The following is a 19,887-nucleotide window of genomic DNA, read 5'->3' on the forward strand; positions in this document are numbered from 1 at the left end:
AAATTTTTCTCATGGGCCTTTCAAAACTGAAAACATAACAGACACAGAATTCCTAAATTTTGTATCTTATTTTCATGTTCTGTGAAGAAATTAGTTTTTGCAGAGAGATAGATTTCTCCAAGGAGGTAAGTATATTTGTATCTTAAAATTCTGTAATTATATAGCTAGTTTATATGATAGTTTTGAGATGAGGCAGTTCATAACAAGGAATTTTAAATCAAATCCTCAAGGTAATACACTTCCACTTAAGTGTATTTTTCTATTATTTTTATGTAAAATATTCTGAGATATAAATGTTGTTATCAGAAAAACATCTGGTGAATGAATATGTTAAACATAACAAATAGCTTTAAATAGCTGGAAAGATACCAGATTAGTCTGTCTCTCCCATTTTTATGAGCATGTAGGGTTGATCTGGTTTGCCAAGTGACTGTTCAGACATTCACTCCGACAAGTCTGAGCTCTCAGGAGACACCTCTGGCTTTGATCTGGATTGTCTTGGGTATTTTCAGAACACTCAGTGCATCTCACACTAGTGAGGTGTGCATGGACAAAAACCCATTCTTGCTGTAGGCTGAATGTGAATCAGTAATACTCTCAACACTAACCAACTATCTGTCACATTAATTAGACTGACTTTCTAGCATTTGAATGTGTGACAGAAACATCCATCTTCTAAACTCTGTGTGACATTATACACTGCAAGAAATAAGTCCTGTATTAAACTGTATGATTCTGTGACAGAGACTCACACACACTTCTGAATTCAGGTCAAAGAAGGTTTTAACTCCACTTTATTCTACCAGTTTTAGGGTTTTTTATTTATTCAAACACATCAAACAATTATACAAGTATCTCTTAAGCTTTGGTTTTGAACTACAAAAAGATGCCTAGCACACCACACAATTTCGTATTTTGGGTGTGAAAACTTGTTTATATTTAAATATATGTTTAGGGTAGAAGTACTCAAAAGTAAATCAAATAATGTGTTATAACTTACAAAATAGATAGAATTGAGTAATGCCAGTCTTCATATACAGACCCATCTGAGAGCAATCAAGAACTCCTTTCACCCCACTTTTTAAAACTCTTTGCTAGTGCCAAGATAAACAAATTTGGACTGAGTGAATAAACAGCTCCTTTTCCGGAAAATAACAGCAGGGATGCTTAATAAATACCAACGTTGTAGTTTGGTATTATATATTTTCAACTGCATCAGATCAAATTTCTAACGTAATGTAAAAATGATAAAAATAATTTTGTAAATGGTGTTAAACTGAAGACAGAGCAGTTCATCAATCAGAATCAAAATCCATTTCTTTCCAAGATTTAGAGGCATTTCTTTTGTATTGTTCAAGTTCCTAAAAGAGAAACATAAATACATATTAAGCTAATTTTCTCATTAATAAAAGTCTCCAGAAACTTCATGTATTTACTTGCCAAATGTATGTATGTACAAACACTTCTCACTGCAGAGGTGTACTATATTTCTGTATTTAACAAAATTATCCTAAAAGTGCTATGGATTTTGCCACAACTGCTGTCACGTAGGGAGCTACATCTTGCTGTACTTTAGATCAGTAGAGTACTAGCAATGTAGACAAATGACCTCATCTGAGCCAAATGGGAGCTCTGAAGCCTATAACAGGAGTTTCTAGCACCATTACAAACAACAGTTTCCTTTGCTGAATTTTATGTAGGGGTGTGTGCTGTCAGGAGTCATTTCTAAAGATTTTTCAGCAAAAAATAATAACTTAGGAAGCATTAGGATAGCTTTTCATTCACTTCAGAGTAAGGCTTCCAGCAAATTTACAGGAAGATGATACTTTAATGAGGTACTTTTAGACCTAACCCGGTACTGCTTGCAAGACAAAAACTCACCATATTTTACTTAGATCAGGAAAGAGCTGGAGATAAATCAGTGCTTAGGATAAATGTAGCAAAAGGTAGACATGTGGACATGTGTTTTACAATTGTTATTTTGATTAAAGAGAGGTTTTCCTGTAGGCATGCAAGTATCAGCAGGACAAAAATACCAAAATTCACACCTGGTGATTTTAACTATCAGTCCAGAGCAGAGGGAAGAAGAAGAAATTAAAGGGCAGAACAACAAAGCAATCATCATTTTAGGATCATATGGAAGTAATAAATGGAATTTTCTCTCAGGAAGTAATTTCAGCAGCTTTGTCAGAGGTGCAGAATTTCCAAAAAGCATCCCAGCTGTATAAGCTGAGAGAAGATTTTTAGTTAGTGCACAATCTTCCTGATGCTTGTAGGAGTCTGCTGGTAGGGTTAAGTAACTCCATGGGGGACTGAGACAGAACATATTGTGTCTAGGCTAAAGCCAGTAAGTTGCATTATAAGCTACAGCTCCAGTACTGTTGAAGTGTTCTATCTCTAAGCTGGTCTTTATTCACTATTTTCACTCCCTTGTTATTAATATAAAGTAATTTTGATCTTGGAACATATTGAACTGTTGGAAACTTGCCAACAGTTAGTAATAGAAAAAATACTGTGGTATTTTAAGGAGCACATGGAACCTGATTTTTGCTAAGTAATTTCATTTTAAAACTTTCTCAAAGGTTTCAGGAAGGGGTAAAATTAGATAGCCAGGTTTTATATAATGACAATACCATCTGGGGTCATGTCTACAGGTGTTGGTTAAATAATTACCCTTGCACATTTACCCTCTGATTAAACTCTTTCAAGAAACAGGCAGATAATTCAGCAGAATTAATTTTCTTCTATGTTTAGCTAGCCTAGGAGGCAATTCAGTGTAAAGGCAATTCAAAACAATACAAACATGAAAACTGTCAAACCACAGCACATATTAAAGCTGTATAGCTACTCCACTACATACAGAAGCACCGAACAAAATTATAAGTATTTATTTTGGATGTGTATCTAGGTAAGGCTAACATTTAAACAATGAAATAAGTAAAAAAAAAACTAAAAAAACCCCCAAAAAATTTATTAAATGGGAGGATATATAGGAAAAAATAATCTTTTTTAAAATGCCAGTGATTCAGGAGGGAAAATATCAGCAAAGTACACCTACCTAGTTTCTATGCAAAATAGAAAGTAAAATACATCCCTGTAAATCAGAAATTTAATGCGAAATTCTTACAAACACTACTTAAAGATCACTCCAGGGACCTTTTTGAAAAAGGCCCCTTCCTGCTCATCAAGTTCTATACTGCAAATATGAGCAGAATTCTAGAGTAGACTGATGATACAATCAGCTAAGAGATCATCTCTCCAAAGAAAAGAAGATCCTACAAAAGAATGTATCTGAAAGTACACAAAAATCTTCATGCTAGCATTATGCTATGCTTGTTTTGTGGGTGCAAGTGTAGGGGGCAGAGATCAGATATACAAAGAAAAAATAATTGCAATTTAAATGCGCTTTCCATGTGATCTGAATGCTTTAAATGTAATTAGTGCTAGCGACTTATCACAGATATCTCAACATTGGCATAAAGTGGGCTTAATTTTTTTTAAACCTTAATGCTTCTGTACTTATGTGTTTCTGTAAATTCTTCATCTGTCAAATGGGGAAGATCACACCTAATCTTATAAAGGGATTGGGAAGAAAGACTTAACTGATGTTTGTGAGGCACTCAGATAAGATAACATTACCACACACTCTCAGAGAAAAAAAATTAATACTTTTGTGTTCATTGAAGTGTCTGAATGGCAGGTTGAAAAATAAGGTACATAAAGAATAAGGATGATGAAAAGAAATACTGAACAATTGAATTGAGACATCAGCAAAATAGTATATGATCATGTAATTAAAGACAATACTACAATGTCTACAAACAAGAAGGAAAAATTAAGATTGTAGGAAAAGCCTTAATTGTTGCATTTCCTCTGTTCTGAGTGACTGATATGGCTTCAACTTTCCTTTTCATGCAGTTTCTTACTGGAAGTGCCCTCAATGTGGAACATGGTGAAAGCAACCAAGTACTGAAACACTAATTAAAAGTCTTAAGGACAAAAACTTTAGTAGAAAATTTAATAACAGTGCTCTAATAATGGTCTTTAATTTAAAAATTAAATCCTTTTTACCCATTTGAACATGCTTTCATGTGAAAACAAGAAAGCTTCTTCTTGGCAGCTAAGTAAGTATCCTAAATAACTTTTTCTGTTACGAGGACTAGCACATGTCCTCCTGTGGAGAAAATGAAAGCTGTTACTTCTCTGTTATGCAGGTTAAGGTAGGGGCCTATTATATTTCTCTGCCCAGTAATACTGCTGTGACCATGGCACAGTATGAAATCTTCTGTTTTTTGTGGAATGTGACTGAAATGGTCTCCTGAAGTTCAGCAATATGATCATGTCAGCAAACTGTGCTGGAAAAATATGGCTCTGTCTGTTGGCCAGCACAGTCCCCATGTCAGTGGCATAACTGACATGGAGGTGACATTTGGTTGTGAGTTGATTAGGTTGCTGCAATTTTAGGGGAAATGCAACTATTCTTCCTTGTGAGATGTAGAATCTTCTTGTGTTTATGACTTTTTAAAGTCTTAACAGTTATGTCTCTGTTCATTAAGATCTGCTTCCATGACTTGCTAGCTGACACCAAATGGCACCATGCATCTACTTTTTTGACCTCGCTTCATGGCATGAGGCTTCAGCTAGAACTGGCACCAATCCCTGAAGTAATAGCTCTGTGTAACAAGGACCAGTCACGCTGAACTTTAGCACTGCAATGATTTCTGAAGCACATAAGTAGGAGGCTCTCCAGTTCATCGAGCTCAAGGCTGAGCTTTATCTGTTGCATCGATGAATGAAGCTGCAGTCAAATGTCCAGATCAAAAGGTCCAAGCACCTATTTTGAGCATTAGCAGTGAAGGCATATCAGAAAACAAAGAAAAACCTTCAAAAACACACCTTAGAGTACTTAGATCTGTGGCAGAAAGCATTTCTAAAAGAAAGAGAACAGACATTCCCATGTGCCAGGCTCTCACTGCCACAAACATTTAGAAGGAACTAAGGAACAAGACTTTCATCCTCCCCATAGGTGCTCACTGATGCAGGTGTATACACGTAGCTCTAATCAGAAATATTATTTTAAAAGATCTCACTCTTATTCAGGTTATGTGTGTACCAAAAAACAAATTAAGGTGACCTGAAAGCATCAAAAGCCAAACAGCTAACAGGGAATGGATAGATGATGATAAGTTTGCCATGCGATTTATTTACGAAGAATTAACCAAAACCTACACATTTAAGGCCTAATAACAGAGTGATTTTTTTTTTTTAAATATTAAAAGCTCCGCAAAAACCACAAAATTCCAGTAATTCCTGGAGAAACTCTGCTAGCTAAGAATTACATTAGAGATATAATTTTCAGAAGGGTCCCTGGTGCTGTATTCTCTCTCAGAGCTTAACTACAGGGCAGGAAAAGCAGTAAGCAATTCCAGCAGCACTATTTGATATAAATCGGTGCTATGTATGTCTGTAGGGCAAGAACTAGGATAAGAATTCTGAAGAGACATAGATGAGAAAGAGAGATGTGCTCCATCTTGAAGAAAGGCACAGTGAGGAAAAGACAGCCTCAAAGAGCTTTCCAGAGCAAAAATGTTTAGAAAAAAAGTGGTACACCTCATAGTTGACTCTGAAAATATTAAAGAGGCAAAATAATCTGGTCTAAAAGAAAACAGTTATCTCAGATAAATGCTGGCTAACAGTACCTCGGATCAGCCATTGACTTCCTTGATTTTTTTTAACTGTTTTCTCATTTTATCCTTAAGAATTAGAATTTAACCTTGTACTCTGCTAGAGTGCAGGCAAATCCTTCTATCAGAATTACAAAGTTGGAAATTATTTATTCAGACTTTGTATTGCCACAGTTATCTCTAAATCTATTACAGTATTATCGAGCAGTCCTGATGAGGACTGAGTCAGTCAGGTGTTGCTGGCTCTTCTATCAGATGCAGTGACAGGGGCTGTGTTTTGCTTTCCTTGCTGGTTTTGTGCTTCTTTACTTTTGAAGCTTATCTTTGAGATAAATAAGCACATAGGCTATCATCTGTAGTCCAAAGTAACATTAATTAACCGAAAGTAACCGAGAAAAATGATAACATGAAAACAATTCACTATCATCACATGATAGTTTTAATTTTGCATTAGGTCCCATGATTTCATTAGCAACATGCTGCATATTGACAGTCTTAATATACTGGTCCTCCTATGCAACAGGTACCATGAGATTCTATAAAGAATGTCAGACACACGATGAATTTAAAAAGTTGCTTTAAAAATATGATTTTTGTGCTGCGTTCCATTGAACTGGAAAATTGAAGGACACTTCAAGAAACACTGCAGCTAGAGAGTTCTTTTCTTTTAGATATGTATTTCTAGCTTGGTGCAATTCAAATTCTTAGTATAAAACATTTTAATAATGTGCAAATAATCTTATAAAAATTAAACTTTGCAATAAAAACATAGGAAATAACTGCAGATAACAAAAGTAATTATCTCTTTAATGCTCAAATTACTTGTAGTAGTCCAACAAAAAGAAGCTATAATGGTTTGCAATGCCCTTGAACAGATTAAGATTCTAAAAGCCTCTCGCTTTTGCTTAAAAACAGAAAATTAATAATTTCCTGTATGATTTAATCAATACATACCAGTACCTTCTTTTGCAACACATTAGTATGTAAAAATAACAAATGTAGTACACTATATACTTATTTTGAGATACGTAGCTATACTATGTTTGTGTTATACATTCCAAAAGCAGCATGCTTTACCAATTTTAATGATTTCTAACACTGTTCTTGATGTGACAGAAATTCAGAACTGATACCTGCATTAACAGGATATTGCAGGTAATGTGTAGCTTCAAACGCTGCAGGGAATTTTTGAAAGTGCTTTATTCTTTGTATAAATCTTGGTTTGATCTTAACAGACACCTATGAACATACCCATACTGATGAAAACTGTTATATACAGTACTGCTGTATGTAACAGTTATATATTGGTATATACTGTTAGCTGTAAGGCAAGCATTTACCCTTCACCTAGTTTGCCACAGAATTTTTCTATAAAATTAATTCCCCACTAATCTAGAAAAAGGCAGAAACACTTCAACATTTTAAAGAAAAAACAGAAGACCCTTTCCCCATTAAAGGTCTGTCCCGGAATTCAGGGGTTAAGCCACATGTCATCACTCTGTGGAACAATTCCATTCACTCTATTTAAGATAAAATGTCCACAAGCCTGCAAATTCATGTTTAAAATGTTATCATCTCAGTACCTTTCCAGTTTAAATAAGTTTTGAAGGAGAAAGACAGAAGTAAAAAGTCCCCACCACAAACCTGGATATTATTTCCTACACTTTCTGTTAGTCAACACTCAAATGAGAGTACAGAGTGAAGAAATGAGGAAATGACTGTCAGGAAAGCTTCAAAGTTTATTTTAGTGAGTTAATTTTAGAGTACAGTTTGAGGGAAAATTTGAATTATTAATTTCTAAAGAAACTCAGAGCCAAAACTTTGAGATCTAACAATGGTCTACTGGCTTAGTATTTAACAACGGGAAAAACACCTCACAACCAACTACTAAGCTGAAATCTAAAGCTGAAATTATTTAAGGGCAAAAAGGGAAGGTACAACTATATACTAATAGTTCAGCAAACTATTCAGTTCTGGAATACCTGACTGTGAACAGCATTTGGAGAATTACCACACACCTGGTTTTTCTGAGCTCTCATGGCATCAACTTCATACTCAGCATATTGACTATCCTGTGCAGGGTCCTTGGTATCTTGTAAATCACAGGAACTCTAAAAGGAGAAAAGACAAACCCCAAATGATAGAATTTATCTTCTTTTAATAAGAAAAAGCCACACTATAGAAATTGAAGTATTTTCTTTTAATGCAAATATATTAAAAGCTTGCATTTATGGTACAATTTTGTGCTACAGGACACAGATTAGTTAAAAAAACCCAAACTATCAGTAAAGTGAAGAAAAAACAAGAGTGCAGCTAGATTCTAAAGGGCAGAAACTATTCTTACGTGGTGGTTGGTTATTATTCTTGTGCATGAAAATGAAAATATCCTTTCTGGTCCATGATGTCAGGGCACAGCTGAGGTTGCCCTTGATAAACTATTTAATACTCGTGACTAGAATTCACTTCTCGTTATCAGAAGCATTACTTCAATAGCTCAGAAACTGATTGCTATCTTTGCCAAATATCTGCATTGTCATTTCCTAGCCTTGAGCAAACTATAACTTGAATTCTAAAGAAGCAAATATACTAATAGTAAGAAAAACTATCAAATTAGGAGGGTTTTTTTAAATATTGTCTGGCATATTTCTCCTTAATCATATCAAATGGAAAGTAGCAAGAAGGCAATAATACCAGTGATGGAATAAAATAAAGCAGAATTCTACTTCCTAGGTGAGGCAATGGAAAAAGAGTTTTACAATGCATAAAAATAGCTTCAAAGTTTAAAGTCTGCTGTGGAACCAAACCAAGAGGCTGTTCATCTATTTGGCAAATGTTTCAATCTTTAATTAGACTGATACGCTGATGAACAGCCATGGATCTTGCCAGATGAGAAGTGTATTCATTTCTCCAGCTGTTTCAGGGGGAGTTCAGGGGGTGCTTGGAGGGGTGGGTGCAGGAGGAAACATTTGTTTATTGTGTTTTTAAAGGCTACGAGGAAAAATAACATGCAAACTAACACTTCTCTACAGTTTCTAAGAAGTTTAGTCTTTATCATGTTGGGGTATTACATACTGAGAACAGCATCTTTCATAATTTCTAAATGTGGGAAGGTGACTGAAGACGTAGGAGCAGTACTACATACAAGCCTTTATCTTTTAAAAATGTATTGAAGAGAATTGCTAAGTGAGACTAAAATTCCAGTCAGTGGACGTGAAAGACAAAAAGGAGCAGGGATAGTGCTGCTATTCTATGAGAAAAGCAGCTGTATGCATGCCATCTACATCCCTACCTTGGGAGGAAATGTTTTCTCAAATACTTTTTTCCATAGTTCCAAAGGTGTGTTGGCACGCATCTTTCCAAGATCACTGTCAGAGGCAGGTGGTGGTCCTGAGGATCACAGCACACATAAGACAAGTGTGTTGTCATAACAACATAAATCACAGAATAATTTTGCATAATGAACCATCTAATTTAGTATTTTACCTTCTACACTGAAAAGCTGAAACAGTGTAGAAGTTTGCAAAAACCATTGATCTCCTACCATGAAATGGGCTGAGAGGTTTTGTATATTTTATTTTATTTCAGATCTAAGCTTATTGGTACTTTACTATTTTACATAGTCCAGAGACTTTATTAAACTACCTAACAAACCTGCACAAATAATTCTCAGTAATATACTGAATCATGATTTTAAAATCTATAAGCTATTTCCTTCAGCAATCTGTTAAAACTGATGCTGATGTGCTGTAATTTATCTATTTGCTTAAAATGTTTTTCTTCTTTTCAAAAGCAACAAACAATGAACAGGAAATGTTCTAACCTATTTGGCTCATGGAATCCAGGCCTGCTGGTATAAAGAGAGGTTTGCTGGGATCCACTGATACAGACTTGCTAAACAGAAAAACAGAAAATGTATCACGTGAGCATTTAGCAATCAACAAAAAACAACACTACTCTAGCCAAGACTAGAGTCTTACTGGGGTTTGCATATAAATACATTTAAATAAAACAGTACCCTATTCCAGTGGTAACCATGTTTTTAATTCATTTGTTTGAGGATCAATACTAAGGAGTTGTCACTGTCCTTAGGAGAGATAGGCAGCTGAATCACAGGAGTACAAGTCCATGAAAAAAATCTTTCAGAGATAATATTTAAGAAAAAGAAATTAATATTAAATATTTTAATAATTAATTTCAGGCTCTGAGCAAGACATTTAATAGTTGAACAATAACATTACCTTTTATCATAGCCAAATGCCAAGTGATTAATAAGAGCACGGGCTTTCAGCAGGAGAGCCTCAGATTTACTGGTAAACTAAATGAATCAAAAAACAAAATATACATCATGAACTTCCATCATAGATATATTGCATTTTGCCATCTACAAATAGGCTAGAGCCTTGCTAATTAATACCTGACCCAAATAAATTTGGTGTACGTTCAAAAATTGACTAGAATAAAAATCTCACATTCCCTTTCAAAAACATGAATATACTTGGTACTGAATATATAGATCAAGAAAGATTAAAAAGTAGAATAAATAAAGATTAAAGAATATTTTTTTAAAATACTGATTAAAAACTTTTGAAACATGGATATTACAAGACACAAATCTTTTCCCCAAGACTAAGGAGTTAAGATTTTAAATTACATTAAATATTATCCAGAATACCATAAACATTTAGAAATGTAATGAATAACTATAGAACTGTCATAAAAACAGCTTCAAATTGGCAGAATGGTACAGATTTATCAGAAAGCAATTTTCAGAATATATTCTCAAACAACATGCTTCTTCTTGTCTAAGGGCTTTTGTATCCTAACAGATTCATGTCTTCGAGAAAGAAGTCAGATCCCTGCTGTGAGAAATTAGGTTTCTCCCTCTCATTTCAATGACAATCAGGATTAAACAGACAAAGAGATTTATATTCTAATTTTTAATTACAATAATGCTTAAATACTAAAAAAATCTCAACCAAGACAGTTGTACTCTCAGTTAACAAAAGACAGATTTGGGTGCCAGAGTGAAAAAGCTTTACATGGATGCAGAAGGACATGCTGGGATTATAAGTGTTCAAAGTAAACATAAGTTGTTTGGTAATCACTAAGCTGCTATTAAATATTATTTATTACATATATGATGATTGATACAATTAGACCCATCTTCTGATGCACAGTGAGCCCAAGAGGCAGTGTTATTGGACTGTGAATCTCAGCGTGCATGTTTCTGTCTTTACTCAGAGAATGATCTGACAAACTAAAATAAATATTTCTTTGTCCTCATGTCCTCATCTTTCTATCCACTTTTGTAAGGAAGCTCCTTTCCTTCTTCAACACCCTAAGTGTAGTAATCTGGTATACTTAAACTACTGTGAAAATGAGCCAATGATTTTAAATCTATGGAAGCTTGGTCACTTCATATAAGTTCATGCTTCTACCAAAAGGGTCAGTTCTCTAATTCAATCTAAGGCATTCACTTTTGCCCATTCTCCTGTCTTGCACCAAAAAAAAAATTGCCCAAGATGCAGTAAACTCAATGCAGGAACTAAGCTGGCTATCAGGTAACTGCTGTTCTTTAGTGTTTGTCGATACTGGGAATTGTGTAGTTTGCTCACAAGGCATGTCCATCCATCCCCTGCCAGTGCAGTGACTTGTTCAACAGATAGCCTCTTGAAGAAAGCTACTGTAAAACCAATGAAATCCCTTTTTCTCTAGGAGTTTTATGGTACTATTTTAAAAAATATTGTTTTGTAACAGAAATACTGTTCATCTTCTCTATTCATAAATAGAAAGTAAATATACACACCACTAATGACGCTCCATAATAATGTGAAACAAATCGAAGTGTCTTGCTTATTATTTTCCTCATTTCAGAGTCAAACTCCTGAAAAAGTTGATAGTGGAACATAGATGTAGGAAAAAAACCCAAAATATTACAGTTAGAACTTTTCTTTTTTTTATATAAACTGCAGTGCACTTAAGCTACAATATATAAGGCTTTCAGCTGTCAGCATAATTATATCTTAAGACAGAATCAGTAACAGCCTACTCTAAAAAGAAATGTCACAATTTCTCTTTGTTTCTTTTTTACAGATGAAGCCTAATTCAGGCAATATGTTAGTCCAGGAAAAGTTTTTAAATTGAGAATGCACATTTAATTTTCAATTTACTTGTTTGATATTGTTTTAAATTTTTACTAATAGGAATGCTGCCTACTAGTAGAATAAGATTTTTTTTTTCTTTTTGTGAAAATATTTAAGTAAATCTTTGGGTATATGCCGTCTAAATTCTAATACCTGCAAGATTTGAAAGGTGCATCAAAATACCTTTTCATCCATGTCTGTTTCATCTAAGATCATAAAGATAGTGTTCCCTGGATAAAATGGGTGAAAATTTTGTCCCAGTGATGCCTGCAGGAGTCAATCCATAGACCTCCAAAGGAGTCAGGCTGGCATTTTGTCCTTATTACATGACAGTAGTTTAAAGGGGTCATGGCTCAGCATAAAGCTTTGGTATGAGAGAAGGCAAGTCCCTTATTAATAAAGAATTTAGTAACTCAAAGACTCAGCCAGGTATCAAGTGCTCTGTGCAGCCGTCCAGAGAAGCACAGGCTGCCAGCACAACTGCTAAAAATCAAACATAGTTTCTCATTATCAAGTGTAGTTAGTATATGTTTGTTAGGGATTTTTATGTCCTGGGAGACAATCCAGCAGTACTATGACATTTCCTTCCTCCCCTCCATAAAAGATGCAATTCCTCACTTGTCTCTAGAAACTTAGGAAGTGCTTTAAAAGTAAAGTACCAGACTGAAACTGCCACAACTATCAAAAAAATATGATCAGCTGACTTGAGATACACCCCTCTTTCAGTGCCATAAACTTAGAGCTGCTGTCACAAGGGACACGTGGAGCTGGATTTCTCTCATTATAAAAGGAAATCATCCATGTGGTGTTTTCTTGTTGAGACACAAGTTGCTGCAGACCAAAAAGGGAAGCATTTTCTACATGCATCCCAAAAATCATCAGTTTGGGGGTGTTTTGTGAAGGAATGACAGTAGGCCTTCCTTAATGCTACTGGATGGAAAGATTTTTTTTCTTTGGTGGTAGAAGACTGGCTTTCCACACTTTAGTTCAAAAGATTACTGTTGTATTAGTAAAATCTTAGTATATAGAATAGTTACTGGGAATAATTATTAAAAAGGTACTTAAGCATTACTTACATTAAAAATATCGTATTTGCTTCCAATTATCACCAAGGGTATTGGAAAAGGGTCAACTAATGCACTGTCCTGTTAAAAGATATAGGACAGTTAAGCTCTGTAAAAAAACTGTAGAAGATTGCAACTGTTAAAGCAACTGAAAGAGATGGAAATAAATTCACAGAAGAGAAGGTTTTCCAAACCTTAAAGTAGAGGAATCAACTTTATTGCAATATCCATATTATATTCTACCATTTTCCCATTTTCTTCCTAAATGGTCAGGAAGCAATCCCTCTGAGCAGTTAGAACACTTACTGGAATAAAAGGGCTTTTACACTATATATTACATTATTACATGGGAAAGGAAGAGAGGAAAACCCTCATGTATTCATAGAACACCTGCCTGGCTGGATTAGTAGAACTTTTGACACATTCACATTCTTTGGATAATATCTAAAAGAATGCAGAGAAAACCTCAAGAAAAATAAATTGAATTATTTGCTTGTGTCACACATTTGTTCTGCCCATATTGTGTTTTCCAAACACTTAAACAATATTTAATGTGAATTTCAAATGTTTGATGTCAGCACAGAAAGGAAACATCATCCAACAGTCTTGAAAATGTGAATTAGTATCAATGGAGGAAAACAGGTCTGAGAGTGCAGACTTCTGTGCTAAATAGCTAAAGTTAGGAGGGATAAAAAAGGGATAAAAATTTTAATAAGTGAATTACAAGAATTCTCAAGTGATCTGGAAGGGTTTGCTGTAGTCCATATGAAATGAGATAATGTCCTTGTGTGTCCAAGCAATTATTTATTTATTTAAGCTGCCTTGGCTGCAGCAGTGCAAGAAAGATGTGTTGTAGCAGAGGCTGGTCCAACTGCTCCCTCTTAACCCCAGGTATTTCACAGACAGGTTAAATGACAGAATGTTGGCAGAAGCTGCACGTACTGAAAATCCTCTGCTTGGAGAGGAGAAATAATGGCTTCACTCATACACTGTCAAAGCAAAAGCTTTAAGCAAAACTAGCACAACTTAAAAACAGTATATAGAATATAAAACTGAAAAAAAAAGTTTTCATTTCATAACTAAGAGGAAAAATTTGGGATAACATCAGAAACCTTAAAACTAGCATATTAAACCCTACTGATGTTTTGACTGTGGAATTTATTTTTGACTATGGAGTACTTTAGATGCATTCAGTCCTTTTAAACAGGGTCTGCAATTGATATGTTTTATCATTATAGCAAATAATTCTTTAGCTAGGCCACTGAAATATATCTTAATCCTTAAAAACATAAGTATTTAATTGATTCCTGTTTATGATAAAAATATGTTTAACCATTAAAAGGCACTTAAAGATCTCCATGAACTATCATTTAATTTGATTATAAAAGATAGTATTTTTTTCTAATAAACTGACACAATTTTTCTTTGAACAATGATGAAAATACGAAGAGAACCTAGCAGTAATATAATATTTTATTTGCATTACTGATGTCTTTGATAATGGAAGATAAACAGAAATTTCAGTTCAGAAGGTAAAATTGTGTTTCCTACAGTGCAAGGATAACAAGTTTTCTTAACAAATAATAGCATTATTATTTTTCTTTATTGCAATAAACTTGTAATTTTCTGATATGTAAAACCCTATATGAAACTAGATACTGTGGTCATAATTTATTGCCATTTGTTTGTGCATGTAGGTGTTATCTTTTTTTAATTATCTTCTCTAAAGTAAAAACCAAAATAATCCCAGTATCAAACTCCATACGCTAAATCTACAGAGTCCTGCATATGTTGCTTTCTCATATATTTTGAGTTACTTTTAAATTTCTGAGCTCTACAAGCACTTGCTGTATTGAAGCATTTTATAGAAGTTACAGTAAGTAGATTTACATGCCAGGTCTTTGAATTGTTGAATACTTATTTATGCATTATATACACACAACATTTGCAGAGGTTTAACGCACAATGACTTTTCATTTCTATTGCGCATAATCTAGTTTAGCTTTTCCAGAGATTTAGTTAGCAATTATGTTTAAAGGACTGATGTTAACATTTCTGAAACTTTATAATTTAATTAGTTGTCAGATTATCAAAAGGCATTGAGTTTGTGATAGACATTTAAATAAATGCAAAGTATATAGTCATGTTGATGGCTGTTATAACTATATTCTTTGCTTAAATTTGTACCTTCAGCTAGTCTCTTGCTAGATGACTTTTGTACATTCTAGTTTTCATCTTCATTTTAAAAAGATGAGGGGGAAAAAAAGCAAACTGCTACTCTAAAACTATTTCTTTTGATTGGTGTAACATGCCATAACAATCACATTAGATATCTAACAAAAAGATATAAGAAACCTTCTTTCCTTGTTTCTGCTCTTATTGAATTTTTATTAAATTGCTATAATTTTCCAGTGAACAGGTTCATCTACATCAAATGGATTTTCAGTCATGCATAAAAATCTAAAAGAGTTGTTTATGATTTTCTAAAGCATTATCTTTAACTGTATAAAGGCCTGTGACATCTGGAGAAAATATTAGAAGTAACTTACAGGGTGATCCCTCTGCAGATTGTTCCACATTCTCTGTTTAATTTCAGCAGCTACTTCAGGGTTTGTCTTTTCTAGTTTGGTTAAAATTTTGTTCACGTGGCTTCTGGTGACCTGCAGAAGACTTTCCATAGTAGTCCAGAGCTCATTAGGTTTGGAGAGATCCAGTACCAGAACCACAGCAAATGACCTATGAAACAGGCATTATTTGGTCACATATTTAGCGCATGAGGCAGTCAATGTTTTCATACAAAGCCACACCTGTAGTGCAAATGTGAACATCTAACTACTAAGATAGAATCAAATGTGACAGCAAAGTAAGATGGCTTTTAGGGATATTCTGGACTCTGAAGAAACCTTTCCCTTGTCTCTTGTTCAGAACTACTATTTTGGCAACTTTCAATCAAGCATTGTTTTTGGGGACTGTCTTCAAACAGTAACATACACAACAATCCTCAGCCCTGTAGCTCCTTCCTGTATGACTGAGGATTTCTGCTGTTATGTATCCCTGCCATCTCATAAGTCTACAACCCAGACCAAGCACTGTTAGCCAATGGCTATAATATTTCCTAACTATTACCTGTGTTCCCTGTATACCTGGGAAAGTCCCCTACTTTCATTATTTTTTTCTAATATGAAATGAATAAAATCTGGTTAAGGATAATATTCTGTGTCATGGACTGTGACAGTTTGTTGGAACCTTGAATGGATGCCTGAGAAAAGTCTTCTGAAAGATAAAAGAATACTCATGACATCCTTAGCTACTACCAGACTTTTAAAGGTGGATGGTTAATGAGAAATGTTTTACATCTGAAGTCCTCTCTTTATAAACCCTCCCTCCCAAAACACCAGCTGCATTTAAGTGCAACTGTGAAGATCATTGCAAGTGCAGTAATCTGAATGGATGCCATCATTCTGTCTCATTCTAGCCTATCTTGAAAAAGGGGATTCCAGACCAGAGTGGCATTGCAAAAGCTACGAATAAAACTGAATGTTCAATTTCATGATAAAATGCTGGGGGGAAGAAAAATCTCTTGATGAAATTAGATATAGTTTAGGGAACTTTTAAATAAGCAAATTGCTTGAGTACAATGATGAGAAAACCAGCAAAATGCACTTATATTTGTTGGAATAGTAGAATTTTTACTGGCATGTTAAAACATTGCCTTGTGAATTGTTCTTACAGAACACTGCTATCCCAGCAAACAATCTTAAGATTCTTCACATCAGAAAATCCCTTATCAGTAAAAAAGGAAGAAAGGACTGATGGAGGTAGAGCTCAATTAATTTAATTTAGTTAGGGACTGAAAAATTATACATAATTTTTTCTCTCCCAAGCTCTTCTAAAGACAAAGAGCTTCACATGCCATAAGTGTTTTATTTTTATTCTCTCTTTCTTAGTCTCTCAGCAAATAATGGCATTATCTCAGTAGTCAAAACAGGAGCAAATATACCTGATAAAAATGATATCCTTCCTTTTTCTTCCTCACAGAAATTAAAGGTCAATACAAATAAAATAAAGCAATAGATCATAATACAAAGCTTGTCTTTTGATCCTTTTCTACCCTTTTAACTCCCATCTTCCCTAACAAAAAAAAACCCCCAAAAACCAACAACATAAAAAGCACCCCCTATCACCTTGTCATTTCTTCATGCAATTTTTCATGCATTTCTTCTTCTTCTTATGTTATCCATTACTGGATTTTCTCACTGCATTCTCTTAATTAGATCAAAATTTCTGTTTCCTTTTGTTTTCAAACAATTTCAGTAGCTCTGGTTCCTCCTGGAAATGTCATCTCTCTGTTAGGAAATTACCTTTTCATTAAAAGGTCATTTCCCAAAAATTCAGAGACTTTTTTGTCACAATTTTTGGCCATGTTTTTCACCCTAAAATATCAGTCACAGAAAGAGCATCTATGTGTGCACATGAAAGCAGAAAACAAGATTTTATTTTTCATATGTCCCCAAGTCTGTTTTCTAGCTCTTCAGTGAGCATAAAGATATGATATCTTTTCTTTTTCTGTATTTCTTGTTCTAGCTACTTAAGGCCAACCTACTTCCTCCATGTTTTGTTGAGATTACTTAGAATTTGTTATTTAGGAGAGAAGCATGAAAAGGAAGACCAAAGCAAAGCATCATGGTATTACAGTGATTCTTAGCAAAACCCCATAAATGTTCTATCTTACACTTTGAAAGAGGTTTTCACAAAAACAAAAAGTCTAGAGGTTAGTAATGTTTGAAGGAAAGCTCAAATTAACTCTGGAATTCTAATATTTACACTTACCTTATGTTGTGGCTAGTGATTGGTATTCGAATGAGTTCCACTAATGAGGTTCCACCACCTAATTCCCAAAAATGAGCTACATCTTTAGGCTGCAAAAGATTTTCTTTATGTTATTTTTAGGTCTGTGTGTATACATAAAGATATGGTAAATTATACTTTATACTCACTGTATTGTGTCTCCTTGCTCTTCTTCCAAAAGTATATTCCAAAGCTAATGTTGGCTTTGGAGACTCTTCCCTAAAGGAAAAGTAACTGAATTTTGTCAAGATCTTCTAAAGAAAGGAAGTTAATTCTACGTTACTAAATTGTATTTATCAGTCAGTTCAGAATTTGGCTTAGAGACAGCAGTACAGAGAAGACACTTTTAGACAGGAGGTGTCAGGTACTGAATACAGGAGAAGCAGCAGCACCAGCCCAAAGAAATGAGTCATTTCAGCTAACACTGGAGAAGGACTGAAAGGGTCACCTGAGAGGTTATAATGCAGGGAAATAAGTTCATTCCTAAGTGATCAACCAGTCACAGAACACATCTGCATACCTGTATTATGAATTATCACACAATATGACTGTTTTTTAATCTACAGCTGAAAACTGCTTTAAAATATTTAACACATACCTCTCAAGGCATCTCAGTATGATAGTGGTCTTTCCCTAGAAATTAAAAACAAAGAGGAAATCTACTGTACTGTCTTTAAAGCATAAAATTGTATCACTAAGAAAAATTCATTTAACATTCCAATAATAAAGTACCAGAAAGCTGCAAATGCATGTAATTGTTTGCAGTCTTATAGTGGAAACTCAAGTCCAATTTTCAATCAGAATCAAGTTATTCTACTATTACTATAAATTAATAGACATGACAAATACAGTAATAGGAACACTGACCTAAAACAGACATTAGTGATCAATTAGATCTCTGTAAAATGAGACCATGAGATATGTCTTTAAAATTAGGTAAACTTTAACATCTGAAAATATGAGATGTTTTCCCTGACACAAATTATGTTTGAAAAGTGTAGAATTGTACAGTATTTAGATTACCCCGTTTTTGTTTCCCATAAATAATATTGATTTTTCCCAAACTTCCCCTGGCTTGACATCATCATCATCAGGATTTTCTCTCTTCTCCACTTCAGCTATAGCAAGATCCCATAAAGTATCACTAGTTGGAAGAAAACAAAGCAAGAAGGGAGGAATTAGAGAAAACACACACCTTAGGGCCTAATTCCTGAAAACATCTAAATTAAGGTTACTGTGGTGTAGATTATTATTATTATTATTATTATTATTATTATTAATTTCACATCACCTGCTCTCTGCTTGTCGAAATACTTCTAAGCAAACCAGCTGAAGTGACATTCCTCAATAAGCCCAGCAGCCACTTGTGGCACATACTTAGCACGTACCAGCTGTACAGCGGGAAGCTTTGCTTGGACTACGTTCAACCACAGAATCACAAAATCGATTAGGCTGGAAAAGACCCCTGAGATCATCTAGTCCAACCTGTGACGGGACACCACCAAGTCCAGCGGTGACAGTGCCACGTCCAGGCTTTCCCTGAAGCACCTCCAGGGACGGTCACTCCGCCCGTTCCCGGGCAGCCCCCAGCGGTGCGGGGCTCCTCTGAAGGCGTGCGGCGTGCCAGGCTTTCCGCGGGAGCCCGCGGCAGCCTCCGGAGCCGGGCACGGCTCGGAGGGCTCGGGAGAGCTCCGGAGCGGCGCTCGGTGTGCCGGGAGGGCTCCCCGTGCTCACCTGCAGAGCCCGTTTGTGTGGGCTCCCTTACAGAAGCAACCGGACTAGGGCCAAGCGTGCCCCACCTGCCCTCGGCCCCGCGCGCTTTAGGGTTAGAGGCCGGAACGGCCCGTAAAAAGCACTCCTTCCCTCCCTCCTTCCCTCCCTCTTCCAGGCTGTCCTCCCCGGCCGCCGGCCCCTTCCCCCAGAGCAGCGGCAGCGATCCGCCGTCCCCAGCCCGGGCACGGCTCCCGGTACCTGGCCTTGGGCATCGCGGCGCGGGGCGCGGGCCCGGCTGCCCGTGGCCATGGGAACGGCGCGGGGCACGCCGGGAGCTGTAGTTCCGCGGGGGGAGCACGGGCGGCCCCGGCCCCGCGCGGGCTCCGCCCGGGCCTGGCCCCGTGTCGTTTTCCTGTGCTCGGGGTTCGCACGCCT

General features: G+C 35.7%; 1 protein-coding gene across 6 annotated transcripts; it reads right to left on the reverse strand.

Annotated features, from left to right (window-relative positions):
* Window positions 1–765: 765 nt before the first annotated feature.
* On the reverse strand, window positions 766–19,844 carry DYNC2LI1 (dynein cytoplasmic 2 light intermediate chain 1). Of its 6 annotated transcripts, none has more exons than XM_039698040.1 (13): window positions 19,711–19,844; window positions 18,763–18,883; window positions 18,338–18,372; window positions 17,889–17,958; window positions 17,722–17,810; window positions 15,441–15,627; window positions 12,904–12,972; window positions 11,491–11,568; window positions 9,923–9,999; window positions 9,505–9,575; window positions 8,974–9,071; window positions 7,703–7,795; window positions 766–1,361 (listed from the first exon to the last, which is right to left on the reverse strand). In XM_039698040.1, exons 1-13 carry the CDS (start codon window positions 19,722–19,724, stop codon window positions 1,296–1,298), a joined length of 1,068 nt encoding a protein of 355 aa, XP_039553974.1. In that variant the 5' UTR covers window positions 19,725–19,844; the 3' UTR covers window positions 766–1,295. The 6 variants fall into 6 exon arrangements, with proteins under 6 accessions (XP_039553974.1, XP_039553978.1, XP_039553979.1 ...); XM_039698044.1 differs by lacking the exon at window positions 19,711–19,844 and adding an exon at window positions 19,225–19,632; XM_039698045.1 differs by lacking the exon at window positions 19,711–19,844 and adding an exon at window positions 19,474–19,626.
* Window positions 19,845–19,887: the final 43 nt, after the last annotated feature.

The sequence above is a fragment of the Passer montanus genome, unplaced genomic scaffold, assembly GCF_014805655.1.
Source record: "Passer montanus isolate IOZ18808 unplaced genomic scaffold, ASM1480565v1 scaffold12, whole genome shotgun sequence".
NCBI classification, from domain to species: Eukaryota; Metazoa; Chordata; class Aves; order Passeriformes; family Passeridae; genus Passer; species Passer montanus.

Bases quoted from the DNA above. Each gene is read 5' to 3' on its own strand.
- DYNC2LI1 (XM_039698039.1), bottom strand. From the start codon at position 19,080: ATGTCACTTCAGCTGGTTTGCTTAGAAGTATTTCGACAAGCAGAGAGC. The intron at 11,569-12,903 runs GTAAGTAATGCT...CAACTTTTTCAG, and splicing joins GCAAATACGATATTTTTAAT to GAGTTTGACTCTGAAATGAG. The intron at 7,796-8,973 runs GTAGGGATGTAG...TTCTCCTTTTAG, and splicing joins AGAAAACATTTCCTCCCAAG to AGTTCCTGTGATTTACAAGA.